General features: G+C 32.6%; 3 protein-coding genes across 8 annotated transcripts; all 3 read right to left on the bottom strand.

Annotated features, from left to right (window-relative positions):
- Positions 1-48: 48 nt before the first annotated feature.
- LOC128888752 (DNA-directed RNA polymerases I and III subunit RPAC1) lies at positions 49-2,545 on the bottom strand. The gene is made up of 7 exons (XM_054145862.1): positions 2,001-2,545; positions 1,867-1,926; positions 1,444-1,634; positions 1,086-1,270; positions 626-814; positions 263-511; positions 49-179 (listed from the first exon to the last, which is right to left on the bottom strand). The coding sequence occupies exons 1-7, from the start codon at positions 2,052-2,054 to the stop codon at positions 64-66; spliced, it is 1,044 nt and encodes a 347-aa protein (XP_054001837.1). The 5' UTR covers positions 2,055-2,545; the 3' UTR covers positions 49-63.
- Positions 2,546-3,708: 1,163 nt separating this feature from the next.
- On the bottom strand, positions 3,709-6,439 carry LOC128888755 (ATP synthase subunit gamma, mitochondrial). Of its 3 annotated transcripts, none has more exons than XM_054145866.1 (3): positions 6,280-6,439; positions 4,471-5,026; positions 3,709-4,352 (listed from the first exon to the last, which is right to left on the bottom strand). In XM_054145866.1, exons 2-3 carry the CDS (start codon positions 5,004-5,006, stop codon positions 3,986-3,988), a joined length of 903 nt encoding a protein of 300 aa, XP_054001841.1. In that variant the 5' UTR covers positions 5,007-5,026; positions 6,280-6,439; the 3' UTR covers positions 3,709-3,985. The 3 variants fall into 3 exon arrangements, with proteins under 3 accessions (XP_054001841.1, XP_054001842.1, XP_054001840.1); XM_054145867.1 differs by having other exon boundaries at positions 6,204-6,336; XM_054145865.1 differs by having other exon boundaries at positions 6,152-6,283.
- Positions 6,440-8,230: 1,791 nt separating this feature from the next.
- LOC128888737 (probable ribonuclease ZC3H12D) lies at positions 8,231-20,875 on the bottom strand. Of its 4 annotated transcripts, XM_054145841.1 has the most exons (10): positions 20,673-20,875; positions 20,463-20,553; positions 15,427-15,555; positions 14,748-14,856; positions 12,043-12,508; positions 11,537-11,822; positions 10,388-10,712; positions 9,671-9,938; positions 9,032-9,384; positions 8,231-8,372 (listed from the first exon to the last, which is right to left on the bottom strand). In XM_054145841.1, exons 2-9 carry the CDS (start codon positions 20,478-20,480, stop codon positions 9,036-9,038), a joined length of 1,950 nt encoding a protein of 649 aa, XP_054001816.1. In that variant the 5' UTR covers positions 20,481-20,553; positions 20,673-20,875; the 3' UTR covers positions 8,231-8,372; positions 9,032-9,035. The 4 variants fall into 4 exon arrangements, with proteins under 4 accessions (XP_054001816.1, XP_054001813.1, XP_054001814.1 ...); XM_054145838.1 differs by having other exon boundaries at positions 20,463-20,875; XM_054145839.1 differs by having other exon boundaries at positions 9,671-9,911; positions 20,463-20,875.
- Between the last annotated feature and the right edge of the window lie 11 nt (positions 20,876-20,886).

The raw sequence follows: 20,886 nt of genomic DNA, 5'->3' as shown, positions 1-20,886 counted from the left end.
AAGGTGTTACTGACATGAAATTGAATTAAAAATACTGTCAGTGGAAAATACAGTGGAAAACATTTATTGGCTAATATTTTCAAGTTCTTCCAAAAACGTTTTACATTTTCCTTTAAGAATTTTAATAGCTTCCACAAATAACACAGCTGGAGTTAACGTTCCCACGGATTCAATAGTAACTATAAATGGTATGAAAAAATTATTAAGATACATGAAGTTTGTTTAAAAAGGAACAAAAAGCACAAAATTAACTGCTACTTACAAATGACATGGTTTCGTACCCTACTTAAACGTACGCATGATTTGAGGTCTTCGTGCTGAAACACATTTCTAGAACAACTATCGTAACGAGGGTTCTTCACCCTCGCTTCACGTGAATCTGGATCGCCAGGCTTATGTTCAATAATTTCTATTACACCGATGCTGAAACAGTTTTTTAAGCGCTCCGCCATTTCACCTTTAACTGGTTTTATTAGTTGTATGTCTGGTAACAATCTGTATGATGCTGTAGCTAAATTTGAATTATAATAAAACATTAATAAATAAAATAAGTAAATATTCTAGTTACTATTAATTAAATAATGTATAAATAGCTTCATGGAAACTCTTTTATACTTCAACTTGCCTACAGGAGAAAATTTGGCATGATCTTTTCCAATTCCTTTAACTGCATGCATAAAAGCATGTATTTCTTGACCAGGACGCATTTTGCATATCAAGATATCATTTTCTAAAACACCTAATTGTTCTGCTCCTCGAGGGTAAAGTTCTGCTTGGCGTCCAATTGGAACCCATTTAATGTCTTTACTATATACTATGAAGAAAGTCTTTCTTATTTATTATATTTTTTTAAAGTTATTTTTCTACTTTCTAACAAGTGACTTAAATTTGTATCAGTGTCTACAATGAATGTGATATTTATATTATATGTATACAGAATCAAGTGCACCCATACCCAGTGAAAATTCAAAGTCAATTTTCTCGTTAATAAAGCCTCGCATGAAAAATTTTTATTTTATATTTTTAACTTATTTTTTCATGTAGAATCACCCCCTTTTTATATGTACTTTGAAATATTTATATACCATTGCTATTCTTATACATGTCAGTTGTTCTTCTAGAATCTTTGGGAGCTTGAGGATTCCAGGTGCATGATACCTTAAGTTCATATCTGAGTGTGTCTTGATCGCTAACTTCATCTTCATCTTTAGCAGTGGATGAAGGATATTCGAATAGCCTGGGATCAGCTCGAAACGGTATGAGACCCAACCTGTTAAATCAATTTATATTTTCTTGGAATAAAAAATGAATTATACTTCTTATTGGCTTTAAAAAAACTTGATCATAGTGTAAACACACTTTTACTTTCATAATATTTCCAGACCATTTATTGTAGCATAGACAAGTTTTTTTCAACACAATATATATAGAAGTACTCTTTACCTATGAGCAAGAACTTCGTCTTGGATCAAGCTTGTGTTATTTAGAATATAAACTTTTTCTATAGCCATGGTTGGTACTTCACTCAGAAGAACTCTACGAAATGCATTAGCAAAACCAACAGGATAACCAATTAAATCAAATTCTAATTCACGTTCATCTTCAGATTCCCTGACTACCTGTATTTTAAATTCCTGAAAATAATATAAGACTATATAGCGCAAGACAGATATTTAATGAAACGAGTTAATAAATAATTATTGGTGTATAATGAATTATATTAATTCTTATTTGAATTAAATTATAGAAACTCTAAGAATGAAAGATTTTGTAAAATTATTTAATAATTATATAAATTATATTAAATTAATTCCTTTTTAGTTTCGGTATGCAATGATATGTATATGAAATTTTTAATCGGTTTACTTTTTTAAAATTTTGTAAATTCCAATCATGTTGTGGTTGGTAATTTGTATAGTCGGAAGCCTGGGGAACAAAATATTAATAATTAGTTTTCTCACACAAACTTGATATATTTCTACGTGTCTGAGAAAACTTACATTAGGTATACCATATTCTTCGAGAATAACACGAGATTTTCGACTTTCATCCATAATTAAATATTTGTTATGACATCGAGGTTACCCGCAAGAAACGCATGTGGTATGCAAAGTATACAGCAGATGCAGTGATGGACATTCGTGGGATTTTTCCGGATCATGCGCATTAGAGCGAGCGTTGAAGTCCTCACTGCTGTATATACTTACTTAGAATTTAGGGTACCATTGGATCCCAATAAGAAACAAAATATAATGTCCTCTTCTTTTCCTCGATGATTCCTGACGTGGACGCCTGCGGTTCATTATCCATTTTTTTTTTAATTTTCCCTAATATTACACTCACAAACACTAACACTCTTGTACTTAATTTGTCCGTTAAAAATGTACAGACTTCGCGAACACGCAAGAGTTGGAGAGATTGAAAATCTAACTAACTAAACTAACTGATCGCGAACTGCCACCTGCTGTACCATTCCAGTTCTTCGAATATCATGTTCTTATAATATCAGAAGTAAAATTCGAACCAAATTCGATTAGTGTCACCTCCTCGTTTGTCATGATCTCCTCATACAAAAGGTAAGTTTCAAGCAAAAAATAAAAATTATGATACCAACTCGAACATTACGTTCTCCTGATACAAGAGGTAAGTATTTATGCTACTTCTTTGAGTATCATGTTCGCCTGATACCAGAATAAAAATTTGTCATGGCTTTTAATTGAATATCGATACTTACCTCTTGTATTAGCAGAGAACGTGTTGATCGAGAAGGTATCATAATTTTTAATTCTATCTCGAAACTTACCTATTGTATCCGGATCTCGTGAACAGCGAAGAGATGTGTCAGGGAAAGGAGGGAAATTAATAGGAAACATTCTAGAAATTGAAGAGAAATAAAGGGAACTGTCTGGAGCCCTTATGATTTGTTAAGAGATATTAGGGGCAGTTGGGAGGTGTTAGCGGGTGTTTGGAGATGATAGAGAGTGTTTGAAGGTGTTAGAGGGTGGTAGGAGTTGTTAGTGTATATTAGGAGCTGTCAGGAAATGTCAGGAAGTGTAAAGGAGATGTTAGATTATGTTAGAAGGACGAGACCAGCAGATGTAATATATCGAATCCTCACATTTTTAGCTAATGAAAATTTTGTGGGGTATGACTAGTGACATCACAATATCCCTAGTTTTAATACTAGTGGCACCATCAGTGGGAAAACGTCCAAGTTTGTAGACAAAAATAGTTTCCACTGTTCCTGTAAGATAGCACCACTGATACCTTTTAATCAATTATTCTTTATTTTTTATAAATGTATAATTAATACAATTCTATGCTTTATAATACTACAATATATCAATTAGTATGTCAAATTTATTGTTCTTATGAATAATAATTATCATCCTTTAGTTAGTGGCGCTATCTAGCAGCAACAGTGAGAACTATTTTCCCTACAAACTTGGGCATTCTTCCACCGATGGCGCCACTGGTATTTTTTCCCATTTTTTTTTAATCACTCTCAGCACTTTATTTGTGACAAAATTATGTACTCTATATAATGCCCTCTTTTCTACTAAATAACTCTCATAAAAACTTTTTTTGTATGCCTTTATCCATCTTAAGATATTTTAACCATTTTATATTGTTGCTAGCATTACACTGTTGCTTTGAATCTACTAAATGTTAAACATTTCTATTGTGTATGAGTAATAAATATAAAACTAAAAGTAAATAGAATTATTTATTTAATTTGGCAGTTAACCATAGTTTTAATTAACAAATACATCAGTCCTGTAAAGTTTTGAATGATTTATTTCGATCTTGTGATTTATAATTGCTGTATTTTTAAACATTCAATCATCTGCAACAAATTCGTTTCAACATAAATTCGAGCTTATGTTTTTAAACGAATTATGCAGCTGATTTTCATGCGATAACCATCCTTCTTATCTATATTCCAACACTATTGTGTACCAATCGTATGACAAATATCAGATGTTTAATCCAATGCAGCAGCACCAGAAATAATTTCAATTAGTTCCCTAGTAATTACAGCTTGTCGGGTACGGTTGAATGTTAGAGTTAACTTGTCTATCATTTCTCCTGCATTCTTGCTGGCATTGTCCATGGCTGTCATACGACTGGACTGTTCACTGCAGGCACCTTCTTTCATAGAATAGAACAGCGAAGAAGCCAGAGAGAATTCTAGGTAACTTTGAATGACTTCTTCGTCAAGAGAGTCATATACAGACAGTTTAGGTGCAGTGACCACTGCATTTTTATCAAAAAGAGGCAATTGATCAACAGCATACGACACTACCGATTTGAATCGATTGTAGACAATGCGTCCAGAGCCAAAGCTGTACCTGTAAATATTTAATAAGTGTTACGTGCTAAGCTTTAGAAAAAGTACAAAGATTACATGAATGATATTTTACATTTATTATATAAACTATATCAAAATTAAAATAAAAAAATACATACCCGCTGTTCATAACTTCAGTTGCCACTTTAGCAGCATCATTAAACGTGGGCGGCTTCCGACCAACTTCAGATGCAACAAAAAGTATATTATCGGCAAACATGCGCGATAAAATTGCTCGTGATTTTTCACCGATGCATACAATTTTTGTGTTTTCACGCTCTGTGGCATCTGCTAATAGAGAATCCCTAATGTTACGGGAAACTCCAGTGTGTACAGCACCACACAAACCGCGGTCGCTTGTTACCGCTATAACTAGCTTTTTTGGTTCATCCGCTGGTGCCTGAATTTCTGCTTGTTCGTAAAACGTTTTTGTACCAACACCCATCGGACGAGCTTGTTTTAAATCACGTTCTGCTCTACTATATTTAGCAGCAGACACCATTTTCATAGATTGGGTAATCTTTTGAATATTTTTAACTGACTTCAATCTTATGGAAATGGCTTTAAGGGTTGCCATGCCGCGTTGTTGTTGCTGCTGCTGCTGCTGCTGCTGTGCAGCAAGTCGCACGATCATTGTCATACGATTAGAGAACATTTTGAAGGTGGTCGATGGCCCTGTGAATTCACATAAAAGAATTATATATACTTTTGATTAGGATCCTGTATTATAGATAGTCAAGCATAGTTGATTCATTTATCTTTATTCTTAAAATTTAAATATTTCTTAGGTGCAAACATTATTTTTTTATCTCATTATTTAAAAATACTTTAAAGGTAAAATTATATAATTAATATTCTAAAAGTAAAACTATTCAGATCTAATGTTACATCTACAGTGAGTATTATAATATATGATACATACGATATACATATATAAGCTACAAGTTTTACTTTAATGTATTAATGTTAAAATTTTATAAAGGAAAAATAATTTAAGTCATTGAGGACATAATATATAAAAAAAAATAAGGGTGTTAGTATTTAGAATAGAATTTATAATTTACTTGTGACATCTTTATACTTCCCCTAAATATTATCTAAAAGTATGAAATAACATTTTAGTATAATACGTATTCAAATACTGTATTTGTAATAACTAAAAAATAATGAATTCATTAAACATATAATACCACCATAATATATCAAGCTCTACAAAAATTAAAATTGCAAAGGAATACAAATTATTGTTCACAAAGTGACCAACATAATCAAAAATAAATTTAACTTACCATCATTGTCATTCAATATTTGAAAAATGAAACAATAAATTGTAAAAAAAAATATATTAATTAAATTATAAATGTAATATACATAAAAGTAAAATATGTTTCCAGTTTTATTATAATTAATGTACAGTAGCATATACTATGTTTTATATGTTTTATACTATGTGTTCATTTTGATTACAATTTTAATAAAATTTACATTCTTATATATAAATCATTATTACTGAAATATTATAAACCAATTAATTTTATTAAACTTAATTTATTATATGCTAGAGATAGTAACTATTGCATTATTGCGAGAAACACATTGCTCATTTCCCATTATTGATTGCATTACAAAATTATAACTTAACAGAGATGAAATTTATAAATTCGAAATGAAACAAATAATAATCAACGTGTTAAAAGTATAATGACAATCAAACTATCGACAAATGTAAGTCATTTTTTAAGTCAATGGAATATTATCTCATTTATATAATCACAATGGAGACCACACAGTTATGCTTACAGTTAATTTCAGTTATCATATATTCGTTGATGTAACTCGTTGCATTACGTACCAATCAATTATAAAAATTAGTTTATTTGTAACATCTGTTATATGTTATTGAGTTTATTGTGACGAATTGAACTCACCGCACGACGTACGACAATAAGAGAAAAGTTGAAGAACCAGTGTTAGGTGCGACAGGGATGGTTACAGGCAGTTACAGGACATCAAGTCCCTCATACCAAGTGAGATTCGTATGTGTGTGTAAGCACTATTAAAGACGATCGATAGGCCATCTATACGTACAAGTTAAATGACACTAGCTAGGGACTTTAATGCATACGGAAACTTCTATCGTTGTGTTCACTGTTCAGTGATAGGCAAAACCCTAGGCTTCGGATAAATCTGAAATTTGCCGATATGTCTATCTTCTTTCCTCTTTCGAACATTTTCCAAAGAAGGAAAAGAGACAAACATATTGGCAAACTGCAATAGAAAATTAATTTCATTCGTAAATTATTTTGCTCTTCCTCCTTCTAATTACAAAAATGTAGATGTATGCATAAACGATATACGTTTACCCTGGCAGTAGTCTTAGCGTTGAGAGGCGCGTACTTAGCTCTTCGTTTTAATCATTATATAAAGCCAAGGGTATTCCCACCACTTTTGTCCAAAATGACGTCACATTCATGTAGAATCAGAACGAATCGGATAGAATCGGTAGCGTAGTTTGTCACGATTGTAGCGTGTAAGCGTCTGTAAGCGTCATAAACAGTCCCAAATGAACGCACAATAATTTTTATGATCCTGTTCAAATGATGGAAACAGAGGCAGAGAATTAACATTAATTATACAGGAGTTGTTCAACCTAAAACAGGCCACCTGAACATCTCTTTCAATTGTTACGATACACCAAATATTTTATAACGCATGGAATTTGAATGATATGAAAGTACGCTGCAACAATTTCTTGTTCCTAAATGTATCATGTTTTGATAGATTCTAAGGTCATCGATGTTTTTTTCGCTTATAAATGTATGTTTTTTTCTATCGCACTCTCTATCGCTATTGAAATGATAATTTGTAAATGTAAACAAACGTGTTTGTTATCGCAGTATGAATGATCCCTAACAGACCAGGGACATTTAACTCCTTGCCGTTCAAAAAGTTCAATCTTTTATAACTCTTTACTATCCTTTTTTTCCATTTTATTCAACGTTAGATATTTGTTTTAACTGTATCCAAAGGTACTCTGTATCGAAAATAAGACACGATTACTATTAATAAAACTAAGACATGTTCACTTCAAATGTACATTTATTAACAAAAAATAAACTAGAAACATGATCAAACGATATAAAATAAAATCATAATGCTCGTACGCAAATAATATAAAAAAAAAACGTAAAAAAAAAATACAAAGTTAATAAAGTTAAGCAACAGATCCATATTAGACGACGACTTTATTTTGTTTGCCATGGCAACAGATAAATGGATACCGTTACGATACAATAATTTATATTCTCGCCTTACCAGCGCGCCGGATGTTTGCGCGAGACGAATACAGTAATTTCTGCTTTCAAATGTTAGGTTTTATACCGTGAAGACGTTCCGTTCCGGACCAATTTTAGGTTAATTTTTATTCAGACTGTAATGCTTGTACGTGCTTCCTAAACAAGCTTCCATTGCGAGTTCTAGTTTCCCATTAGCAATGCCAAATTCCAACATCTCAAAGCAAGTTGCTGTTGAGTGATGAGGATGATCCCACCAAGATCATGCAGGAATATTTGAACGTGTTCTCAGAGCAGTCAAGACGCATTTCTTTAGATGATGTGACCCTGGCTATGGAACAACTCTATAAATCAAACCAAGAGTGGTCTGGCCAAGCACGGAACGTATTAGAGTCATAAAATAATCCTTCCCCCCCCCCTTCCTTATGTCTTTATGGGCTTCAGTTTGCGATAAATATTGCTACCTGAGTCGTTCCAGAGAGAATTGACAGTTCCAATTTTGTCATTTGAAAGCAAAAGTTACTATACGTTGCGGCTATGTACTATAGTGACCATTTGCAATGGTAGCCTTGATAAACATCCACAAAAGTAGCCGCTCATAGCGACAAGGTTAATAATAGCATCTTCTTTTCACCGCTGAGTTTTGATCTTTACATTGTAGCTAACGTTGACTTTCCACATTGTTCGTGACTTTGCTTCCCATTTATTTTTTCTTGTTACTATTGTATCTGTATATAATAAAGATTTATTATTATTATTATTAATACTCTATAGCGATATGTCCACTTTGTGTTAGAATTGTGCCGAATACTTGTAATTAAAATAGGCATTATTCATTTTTGGTACTGCAAATTATAACTATTTTTAAAATGTTCTTTTTACTGTTAAAAAATTTTTTTATAATTTTTTGTATTCAGTATTTTAGTATATAAAGCGATATTGTCAAATAATTAGTAAAATGAGATATAAGACTTCAATTTTTATTATTATAAAAGATCTTGATGGGTATTTAATATTTATTCCACATGTGAATTATTATCAATGTAACAATTCATATTTAAAAAATTTTAGGTGTTTATTTATTATTCAGACTATGAAGTTAAAAATGTTACCGTTCCATGTGACACGTTATTTTATTTTAATAAACATTAAAAAAACATTTGGGTATGCAAATTAAAAATTCTTTGAAAATTTATATGCTATGTTTTTTACACTTTCGTAAATAAATCTTCATATATTTTAAGACATAACTGTATAAAAGATTACTTGCCTAAACTTTATTGAATATCACAATATTTTTTAAATACTTATAGACCCTTCTTTACAGTTTGGTTATATTCGTATAATAAATATAAATTAGATAAATAAAAAAAAAAATCATTCTTACTCCATTATTGGGGATACATCTTTAGAACAGCAATGCAGATTTCTATTGGATCTGTTTCAAACGGGTGAATGAGCATAGCAGCCCTTACATGTTCTTCAGGAAAAATATTCGCCAAATGATAATGTATCTTAGTTCTAGTGTCCAGAAATTCTTTCAATACGTCTGAAGGCATGTTCGAGTACAAAGAAGATGCAACAGGATTCAATTGTGGGTCTGAGGCACCCAATCGTGGATTTGATCCTGACGATGCGCTCATGCTTGAATTATTTGGTGGCCAAGCTTGATAAGAATCTGGCGCCGAAGCAATACGGGTTACATGTTGATGACATTGTCGTGCTTCCGAATGATCCCAACTGAATAATTAAAGCATTAACTATATTAAACATTTATAATAATTAAATATTTTTTAGAAAAACAAAAATAAAGTTTAAAATACGGGTAAAATTTTATTCTTTTTATCAAATTAAATTCATAAAACTACACAGGAGTACAATTATAAGACCCTTGCACTTTTTTGTAATTCCGAGCATCTTATCTTATGAAAAGCTTGGAATTACAAAAAAGTGTGTAGGTCTTATAATTTTGCACACTATTGTATGTTTCAGCATTTAGAAAGAAATGTAAAAATTCAACACTCACTTCATTGGAGCTCTGTAAGGTGATTCGTTACTCGAATGTCTAGTTAATGGTCTATGTTGCGATCTAGAAGTTGTGATAGAAGATACTGAACTAGCTGATTGTGATACCGACTTTGTTTGAGATGATTGCTGATATTGCCGCAATCGGCAAAGTCGAGGATCACAGACTGGATTCAATGTTAATTGCCTTTGAAGTTTTCTATGAGGATTTTGTAGTTCTACCTCTGGTTTATTTAATCTTCCTGCTGACCACATGGAAGAATGATAACCTATTAACGAAGGTTAAGGTAATTATATTTTTAAACGCAGTATGTTCCACGAACTTTGATCACTTGAATATCTTGAATCTCTTGAAAATTTTGTACGAAACATTTTCGCGTTATTGTTTCAAATAACAAAGGTATTCAAGTGATCAGAGTCCGTGAGACACTGTATAATTATTAATAAAAAAAAAAATAATATATCATTTTGCAGTTCAAAAGCAATCCAGAAAATCATAAATCACAAGTAAATTAATTGTCTTAATTTACTCATAAAAATATAGGAGTATATTTAAATATATTGTCCACAAAGATATAACAATATTTTCGTCTCCAACTAAATAAACTTACAACATAAGTTTGTAAATATTAAGCTATTTTCCTAGAAATAATTTTACGTAGTGTTCTAAAAGAGGTTCAGATTTACATACAAATATTTATAACAAAATGTCTGTTACCCTGAGAACTTGTAGTCGAGGGTACTTGAGATCCATGCGTGCCAGGGTTTATTGGTTGCTCGACTGTAACATTTTCTACAGATTTACTTTTTATAACCGAATGCAATGATTGAGCGCTAGCGGTTATCGTCGATCTGGTCTTACACAATGGTTGATGCTGAGGTATTTTGGAAGGTACGCTATTTGATATAACAGAGCTCGAACTTACACCTCTTGTTTGAAGATGCTTTTGTACATGTTCAACTAATTTCTCTGTAACTGACTTTTGAGGGTGAGGACCTCTTTCTGGATGTCGAAATTTACATTTATTTCCATAAGTACATTTCTGTAACAAAGAAAAATTACTTACACCGCTACGTTTGTGTTTCGATATTATTGCTAGAATTTTCATAGGGAGGTAAAGTCCGTTGCTCAGGAGTTGACGAGGCACTCAATTGGCTGAAACTTCTCTCAACTATTCATAATTTACCATATAAAATTTTTAAGATGCATGGTTTTCGACGGCGAAAGGTGTTAAATGGAATTTAAAAAAAGTTTTACATTATTTTGAAAAAAAATTAAGAAACGAATTAATTGGATCGCAAAATTTATACTCTTGTTTGTTCGATAACTTTTATATACGTGTACGACGCTATATAGGTACACAAACACGCATTTCACCTATCGTGCGGGTGACCGCGAGTGGCGCTAGCCGAACCAATTTTGAGACCAACAAGTTTTAGTTTTAGTTGAGCGAGTTCACCGGTAAGTCGGAGGCATACGGCCAGTCTTAATCTTTTGTATCTTTTTCCTTTAGGAGTATCATCGGTTTTGCAGTTTGGTTTGTTTGTTTTCCTTTACGCGTGTATTCAGCCAAGTGTTATTATTTCGATTTACGAAAGTGTGTGGCTGGAATTAAAAATACCAGATACTGAAGATATTTATGTTCAATTAATTTACGTGTTAAACCCCGTGCCACCATCCTGAGACTGTTTCCTTACACAATTTTCTAAATATCAGGTTTTGAAACCAGTTAAACTAGAACACCCCTTAAAAAGTTATTAAAACAATTATTTTTGACACAGGATTTTTTTAAATAAAAGATATATACGGACTTTTTAAGCAACTTCTATAAAAAGAAAAGAAAAGAAAGAATAAATTTCCACATACTTTTGCATACGGACAAGGTGGGGCTGGATCAGACTTTTTTGGGATAATCCGCAAGAAATTCTCCAAAGTCGGTCCGCTTCTGCCTAATGGATCATCTGGTGGCATAAAACGATCATTTACGAAAGTGTACATTAAAATCCTCTCTTCTATGACTTTCCGAAATTCTGGATTCTCCTGTGCCAAATCTCTATAGTTATCGTTGCTGACGACGATACCATCAATTTCTGCTGCTAATTTTAGGATATACCGATCATCGTAACAAACTAATCTCTTACCGCCAACTAATCTGAAATCAAATATTAGAAGTTATTTAAATTAAATTAATAAAAATATATATGAAAATTTTAAACAACGATGTTTGTTTAATTTTATAAGTGGTTTAAGAAATAATTAGTGGGTACCGATATCATTGAATCAATTTGTTAAACGCAATGGTAAACGTTTCAAATATTTGTCTGTGTATAGTAATGAACATCAATAAATAATCTATATAGCGACATACTAACCGAGATGGTGTGAAAACTAATAAACGGTCCCTTTCTAATTCTCCTAGAATTTCCTGATCAGCGATTGGATTATCAATTTTAGAAGCCTCTTTCCTCCACTTTGGTACGAACACAGTAATTTCTTCATGTCCTCTTGCTTTAAACCAGTCTACGCAAATTTTAATTCCTCTACAAGAAAATACTTCTTTGTTCCCATGGCTCATCGCCACGTTGCTTCCATCGATAACGACGGGTCTGAGACTAGTAGAGCATCCACTGCTCACATCTGTCACTGCATCAATATCTAGAACATTTTCCGACTCCTCTGGAGTATCAACTGACTTTTGAGAACTATTAGCACCGAGCTTTATTAATTCGGCTAAAAGCTCATTTTGCTCTGGATCCGGACCCAACTTCTGCAAAGCTGTTTGGACTAATCGTTCGGTATAACCAAGCTTCAGCGCAAACTCTACTCGAGCTGTGTAGCCTGGAACATAAAAGTTTTGTTTATTTGTAACGTTAAATAATCACATGATATTCGTTAACGTTACATGAATTATCATTAAAAATAATTTTATGTAATTATAATTTTGTACAACATAATACAAGATAAAGGGAGTATAAAATATTAATGTTGATAATAACCATTTGGGATAGTGAGTTTTAATTTGTTGGAAATAATCACTATAATACAAAGAAAGTAATGTAAAATCTTATGATAAGTACTCAACATTTAACATGACGTACAAAAGTTTCTGGACATACAAATTTTTTATCTTACATTTTAAAACTAATATTTAAGGAGGTATGCTTACATAGGAGAATTCAAAATACACATACAGGGTGTCCCAGAATTAGTGTAAAAACCGAAAATGGGGGTAGCTGAGACGATTCTGAATCACAATTTCCTTTGAAAAAATGTTGGATGGTGCTTCGTTTTTGAATTATTAACGAAAAGCTATCGACCAATAACAGCGTGCAAAAACCTAGGTCTAAACTTACTCAGACAGTATTTTCGTGTAGACAGCATATGCATTACCAAGTTTATCACATTTCCCATTACGAGTTGGGGATTATATAAAATCACAGGTGAATTTGATAAATATTCCAGAATTTATCACATTGACCAACTTTAGTGGGGATTATGCATAATCACTGCCTTTATCACATTCACTGTGGCATGTAGATTAACTGTATGCAATATTGTCCCCCCCCCCCCCCCAAAAAAAAACTACTAGATGGTAAAAAGAAGTTCATAATTTTTTCAGGTATTCAGGTATTCAGAGGTATTCAGGTTTCAGAAGTGTACGATAAATAAAAAAAAAAAGAAAAAAAAACAGAAGCAGGTGATTGAGGACAACTCACCGAGGAGAGTAGTAAGAAAGCCGACCTCGAATAGACTCAACTATTTATGATGGCCTGTCATATAAAGAAGTTTAGAATCTTCAGTTGGAACACATCAATGCCAGGAGAGGAGAAATCCCTAAAATGTTAGAGAAATTTGTGATAGGTATGTGCATAGTGTCATGACAAAAATCTAAAGATGACTTTAAAGTGCATGTTTCTGAATATTTGATGTAAACAAAAGCGTAGCAGGAAAAGCGATTACATCAACAATTCATCGAATGAAAGCTTCAATTTCAAGGTTTTAGTATATTTATTGTACACGCAATCCTTATTTACAACTGATCTGCACACAGGTTGGTCCTTCTTGGATTAAATTTAATTTTATGAAATTCAATAATTTTACAATTTATAATAATATTTTATGTATAATGTTTAAAGACGTCAATATATATTTCGGAAATGTGGTTTAACAATTGTTCCTAAGGTGCCTTGGATAAGATGCGTATAATAAAAATATTAGTACCTTTAAAAATCATTGATGCATAAATTTAAATGAATGATGATGAATTCCTTGTCTAATATGTATTAGGTCAACTCATAAATAAGGTCGTTTTCCGACGTTAACTTTCAATGAAAGAAATTGAAACCGTTTAATTTAATCATAAACGTACTATCAATTCCGTTTCTATAATCTTTCCCCATATTTTAGTTATCTTATTAATTTCATCTTTTGAGAGTGAATCCTCCTACCTACTGATCGAATGGAATGGTCCATGAGTCCAAGGCGAGTAGGATAGCCATAGGATAGCTGTAGGGTAGGAGTAGGAAACCGACCCTGGAGTAGGAAATCGAACAAAGCTTGCAAACAAGCAGCTTGAAAACTCATCACTACGGTCATTCATACCCCATGTCATCATTGGTGCTCCTATCTCACGTTTGACATCAAATTTTGTAGTCGAGGATAAAGGACAAGACAACAGGACTCGAATTTGGGATCTTCAAGTTTGATTAACGATAACTTTCGTAATGAGCCATCAGAACGCCACTTATGTATGTATATCCTGACTTCCTAGACTATAAGATATAAAATATTTCATAACATACAGAAAACATGAAGGAAAGCTCACATAAATATATGTCCTACTTGTTCTTGCTCTCAAATTATAATCATCTTTATCGTCTAGTAGGGTTTTCAAGGTATAAGACATAACAATTGAACTATACATTGGAATAGCAAGCGAAAATTATTCCAATAAAGAAGAAAATTTGTTTAATCAGTTTTTTTTTTTGCGTAAAGGATTAATATAGTCGACGTTTGAGCGAAAAATCCTCTACTTGTTATAATTTCTACATATACACATATGTATTTAATATTATACCTGGACTCTGAATAGGTGGACTTCCTTGAACTGTGACATATTCTGCAAATTCTGCAGCTAAGGTGTCTGAGATGGTCCTAGATACATCTGAGTGGCTTGAAGTGGACACCTGTAATTTAAAAGTCAAGTGTTACGAGTCAATAGTGATAAAATAGACCGTATTTAGAAACCCGTTATTCAATTAATTACATCAAAAATTATAAATCCTCATAATGTATGCAAGAAATACCAACCCCTTTTCTTTAAACGTAATTAAATGTTAAAATACTGAAATCTTTGCAACAACTAAAACACTCGTATTAATTTATAGTTTTGAATGAAAGAAGCAAAAATTGTATACTACTTTTTAAGACGAAATGAATATTTACATATAAAATATTTTTCTTTCAAACTACTGATTTCCAGTCGGTAAGATACCCGTATAAGAGAATATTTCTCCGCCGGTAATACAGAGCATTGCTAGTGAAACAGGAATCTGCGTAGTGTACAGCAGAATAATCTATCGGCAAAATAAGAAAGTCTATGGGTAAAACAGAGTATTCTTCTGATACGATAGAGATCTTCCTGAAAGAATTATCACCTGTAGGTAAACACTTTGTATATATTTGTTGAATTCTATTGAATTGTTATTATACTACATTACTTAATGTAGTATTATCTGAAATATTCTTGAATTTACCTGGAGTTCCACTGGCGAATGAGCATTCGTGGATGGAATCAAATCTTCGACTTCGTAATCGCTGTCATAAGAAGAGTCCTCTGCGTCAGCAATGCTTCCAGTTTCCAAAATGGTACAGTCCACGAATCTCTAAAAGCAAAACCAAAATGTCAATTCAGATTCAGAAGATGTCGATATAGACTTTTGTATAGTATTTTATAGATTGCTAAGTTTTCTTTAAATGCAAGTGTCAATTCCTGAAATCATAATTTGTATTAATTACTTTCACATAATCTATATGTTGTACCGTATTGTCTGTTGTATTGTTTTATTATATATGAAACACCTACACATATGCATATCTTATTTACTTACTTTTACACTTCTACACTTATTTTTTACTTTTATGTTATTATGTATATTTATTTGAATATATAATATACAATACTGTATATTGTGTATTGTACATTATACATACATTACATATTGAATATATAAAGTATATTATAAAAACGATACATTAAAGTCATTTCTATTTATTAATTTTAACACTTAAAATTTAGATAATACAATGCTGCAAAGTAGGATAAAACTTACTCATAATAAAGACACATTTTAAAAGAAATATTTAATAAAACAGTAACTAATCTTGTTTGCTCCGTTTGAGTTTCTGATGTATTTATATTTTTGTGTTCAATTTCAAATTCTTTCCATAAGACGTGGAATTATGGTAAATAGGCCGTGGCTCTTTTAGATCACTGGATACGATCGTTTCCAGAGATCCAGGTGAAAGTAAAGGGACGCGACAAGTTCTATTCTGTTATACAGAATTCTCCCACCTTACAAGAGAAAAATGGTTGTCTCACACACGGATTCAAAATAACTTTGAAAGTATCTAATATCAATTATTTAATTGAAGCTATTATCGTCCACTAATTATTCAATTAAACCTACTATCGTATAATCGTATTTGTTTATTTACAATAATTCTGTCGTCTGTATTATTTTTTTTTCTCGTTTCTCAGATAAGAATATTATTTCTTTCACAATACTGATTGTGTATTTATTTGCTGTAACGTGATTAATAAAAAATAAAGAAATTAATTTGCCACAGAAACGGGTAGCATAAAAAAAAATGGATTAAAAGATAATCAACTTTAGTTCAAAACAAGGATATATTTAAAAGAAGACGCAGTATAAGGAACCGTGCAAAGTTGAAACATTTAAAATGTACTTGTATTTAGAAATGATAGTGTGCGAAAGACTATCCTTAATGTTACTACTTCTTATTTGTTGATATAAACACTACTAAAGAATCTTACAATTACACATACCTATATAATTAAGGTATGGATTAATAAATAAGTGCAAACATAATAAATCCTGAAAAGTGGATTCAATTACTGTCATAATGGATTGATTAGTTCATCGAATGGAATCAAATTTCTGTTATATATTCATATAAATTACTTTTGTATAATAGTTGATGATTTTGTTAGGAGTGTAAGGAAAAATAAATCTTCCAAAGTAACTAGAAATTGGAATAATACATTCAAAATAAAAAACATAAGCAATGCAATAGTAGATTGGGAGAAACTTCATGTAAAACTTTCTTAAAGAAATTTGTCACTTCCGACCGAGATTCGCCGTTCTTTAAACTTTCTCCATTAAAACCAACAGCACTCATTCTACAAGTATGTCGTGAACATGTTGCTAGAGTAATATTAGCACAAGTAAACTTCATGTTCATTAGTTTTGGAAAAATATGGATGAGGAAAGAATTCATTGAGAATAGGCACAAAGTTTCATTATTGAAAAGAACAATTAAGAATTATGAGTAAGGATTCTGTTATTTCACATTGATACTGATACTTATTAATCTTTAATATAATTAGCATTTCTTTTTTTTACATTTTCATTATATTATGATTCTACATCTTCTATCGTCACCCTAAACTTTCAAAATGATACGTATTTAAAAACCTACAATTATGCAATACTTTTCATGAGCTTTTCTCATTCAGTAGACTGACACTTTTTGTATGCAAATGTTAATGATTTAATAAAAAATAATAACTTTTATTAAAGTCTTTCGTCCTATCATGCAAATGTACTATGATTCTCAATTATATAAGAATAAGTAATTGTAAAATTCTTTAGTAATGTTTCTATGAGCAAATGAGAAGTAACTTTTAGGAAAGTCTGTGTAATAATTATAAATAGTGTAGCCGACAGGCATTGTAGGTTGTAAGACTTAGGAGAGAAGGAGTCGTCGACGGCCTGAATAGCTTAATTGGTTAAAGCAGTCGCCTGGCAGGCGAAAGATCCGGGTTCGGATCATGATCCAACAAACCTGATCGCCAGATTCTTTTTTTTTCGCATCGATTAAGACGATACTTATATTAATCATTTTTAAACGTACTTTTAATTCCTTCCTCTAATAAACGAATTGAAAAGAGTTTTTAGAAAGGGAGAGATTCATGAAATGTTTTTATATTATACTACCCTACTAAATACCTCTTTGTGAATTTTTGCAGATTTTTCTACTGAACCAAAAAGAAGTTATGAATTATTAAAAAAAAACGTCGCTTTTTTTCCAAATAGCTACAGCTCTGTTCAAAATTGACCAAATTAGACGGTTTCTTTTTCAAAGTGTGAATTTTGGAATTAACTTTACGAAAAAAGAAAATACAAAACAAAGTATTTGAATTCATTTTCTGTACAATTTTTGGATTTTTCGGGAAAAATTTAAATTTTTCAAATTTCGCGGCCTAAAATTTTTTTCTTTTTCGTAAGTAAAAATGTTAGGAATTCAACAGTTAAGAAAATACGCGTGTGTAAAATTGAGCATTTTTAACATATTTAGCTGGTTGATCCGACGCCATATTGAATTTGACCGTCGGTTTGGTGGGTAGTTAGGTCGGTAACGGCATTCTGTCACCGACACCTGGTAAATGGTTACTTCCTTATCGACTCAGCAGTGGGTTATCACCTGAACTTTGGCGGAAACTTCTCTATCGATTCAGAAGAGGATCTCTTTTACCGTCTTTTTTTCCGTTTGTCTTAGAATTCCTGTTTCATTTCGTTAATTATGTAATGTATCGTAATGTGAATATGAATGTGAATAATTTTGTAACACCTTGAAAGAGGTGGTTCGGGGGGTGATTTGAAACAACTTTTTTCTTAGCGAAAATGTTGTCCGAGGCTTCGTCGAGGAGATAATAACGGAAAACACTGACCAATCAGAGCGCGAGGATCACAGTGGAGCGCCCGCGGTAGCGTAGGCTACGATCTAGGTGGCCGCTCTCGTACGCTACCCCGGGCGCTCCACCGGCATACTCGCGCTCTGATTGATCGGCCGCCTAGCGCGTAGCGTAAGCTACTCCGGGCGCTCCACCGTGATACTCGCGCTCTGATTGGTCGAGGTTTTCTCTTAATATCTCTTTAACAAAGCCTCGGACAACATTTTCGCTAAGAAAAAAGTTGTTTCAAATCACCCCCCGAACCACCTCTTTCAAGGTGTTACAAAATTTTTGGGACACCCTGTATATGTATACTCGTTACCCCCGACCGAATGGTATGAACCCCGTGCCATTTAGTTTGAGGGAACTTTTACCACCCTTATTCGACTAGACCATTTCAAATTCCTAGAAAATTTCCAAGTACGAAAATGAAGTTTTTTGAAAATTCTAAAGTTCCGTTGAGAGTTCCATTGTCACCCCAAAGAGTTCTATCGAAAGTTCTTGTGGCTTTCAGCCGTAAACTCAAAGATAAAAAAGATGTGGGGAGTTGAAGTTTTTTCAGGTCACGCGAAGTTGGCACCTCGTATTTTCAAAATGCTGTTTCTCTGCGAAATGAATTGTAAAAAAATTACCCGGTATATTTTAAAACTTACTTAAAGTATTCTCCGAATGAAAAAGAAAAACTTTAGATTAATTCTTCTCTGCAAGAAAATATATCCCGAGAAACATTTAATAACTTGACTTCCTGATGTGGTTTCTCCCGTTAAGTTGTTTTACTTGTTTCAATTGACCTCAGTCTCTCCTAATATTAACTGATCAGCGAATTAACAAACTCTCAAACTTCTCGATACAAATATTTCATACAATACTTCATAGGATGACTCGAAGACTCTCGGCAAATTACTTTGATTAATCCCTCGTGTTCCAGATTGTCTAATTTCGATACATTTTTGTCGACTCTCGTTTGACATACGACCGCAAAGGATTAACATCGTTCGAATTCGCAATATGCGCATCATCTCGTCACAAATTTCAAAATAAAATCATTTCAAACTGTTTTCAAGCGCTTATAACCGTCACGAAGAATGTGAAAGTCTCTGCAGAAGAAATCGTTATCAACAATTCCTCTAAAATGAAAACAAGAGTCGTGTTTATTCCAATATAAATGTTCTAATATAATCTAATATAAATATTCTAATATAAATTTCGTTATAAAAAGTCTAAAGGGAATGAAAAATGATAATTCAAAAATTAAGCGAAGATGTATGTATGACCACATTTCCTATCATCGAAATGAATAGAATACATTTTCAATAAGCATATGTTCTAGATTCGGTACATTTACATGTACACATATTATAAAGTTTGCAACGATGAAACAAATTGCCATCGTTCGTCTAGTTTATCGAAAAAAGTACTACCCATTAACGAAAATCGCATTGGTGATTTTCTTTCTCGTATTATAGACTGAAACTGAATAAAATAGATATCGTACTTCGCAAGCTTACAACTTTCCTAAATCGTAATAATACACGACTTCGTATTATTTCTTTCGTGTATGACTAAGCGCAATGTGTTCTATTAATTAAAATGCATCGAACACTCCGTTCAAGTGACTCGATCATTTGTCCTAATTGTACAGTTTGACAAATCCGGTAAACTTTGAGAAGCGACACTAAAGAATACTTGGATCGAATAACGATACCGATATTCATAACGTTAAAGCCGTTTTTGTGCGGCCAGAATAAATCTAGTTCACTTAACCTAACATTTTCTAAAGTAATGTAATCGAAAGAATTCGTAAACAGAACTCACCTTTCCGGCGACGGTCATATCTCGTTCCACGAATCGCAATCGATCGTATCCTTTCGCGTCCAAAGACCTTCTCGAATCCGTACAAACACTGCTATGTACACAAATCATGCACGCATGTGCGCGCACACACGCAACATAAATACGCGAGAAGAAGAAAGATAGACCAACAAGTTAGCTTTCACAAATACATTCTAGGCGTTGATTACAAACCACCGATCGATATCGATCGTTCCCGATAGGAGTGCCGAAGATTCGTACTAGCTCGTACGAGAAAAGTTCGCGCACAAAGAGCCAGGCGAAGTCTAAACCGCACTTCCGGGATATTCCGTTAGATCCTGGAACGGTATCGATGTTCAGAAGAAAGCAGGACAGACTCGCGACTACTCGCGACGACGGCCGGTCAGTGAATGGAGCGAGCGAGAGC

This window comes from Hylaeus anthracinus, unplaced genomic scaffold, assembly GCF_026225885.1.
Source record: "Hylaeus anthracinus isolate JK02 unplaced genomic scaffold, UHH_iyHylAnth1.0_haploid 11994, whole genome shotgun sequence".
Lineage (NCBI taxonomy): Eukaryota > Metazoa > Arthropoda > Insecta > Hymenoptera > Colletidae > Hylaeus > Hylaeus anthracinus.
The sequence above is the reverse complement of the archived record's forward strand: the minus strand, read 5'-3'. Positions and strand labels throughout refer to the sequence as shown.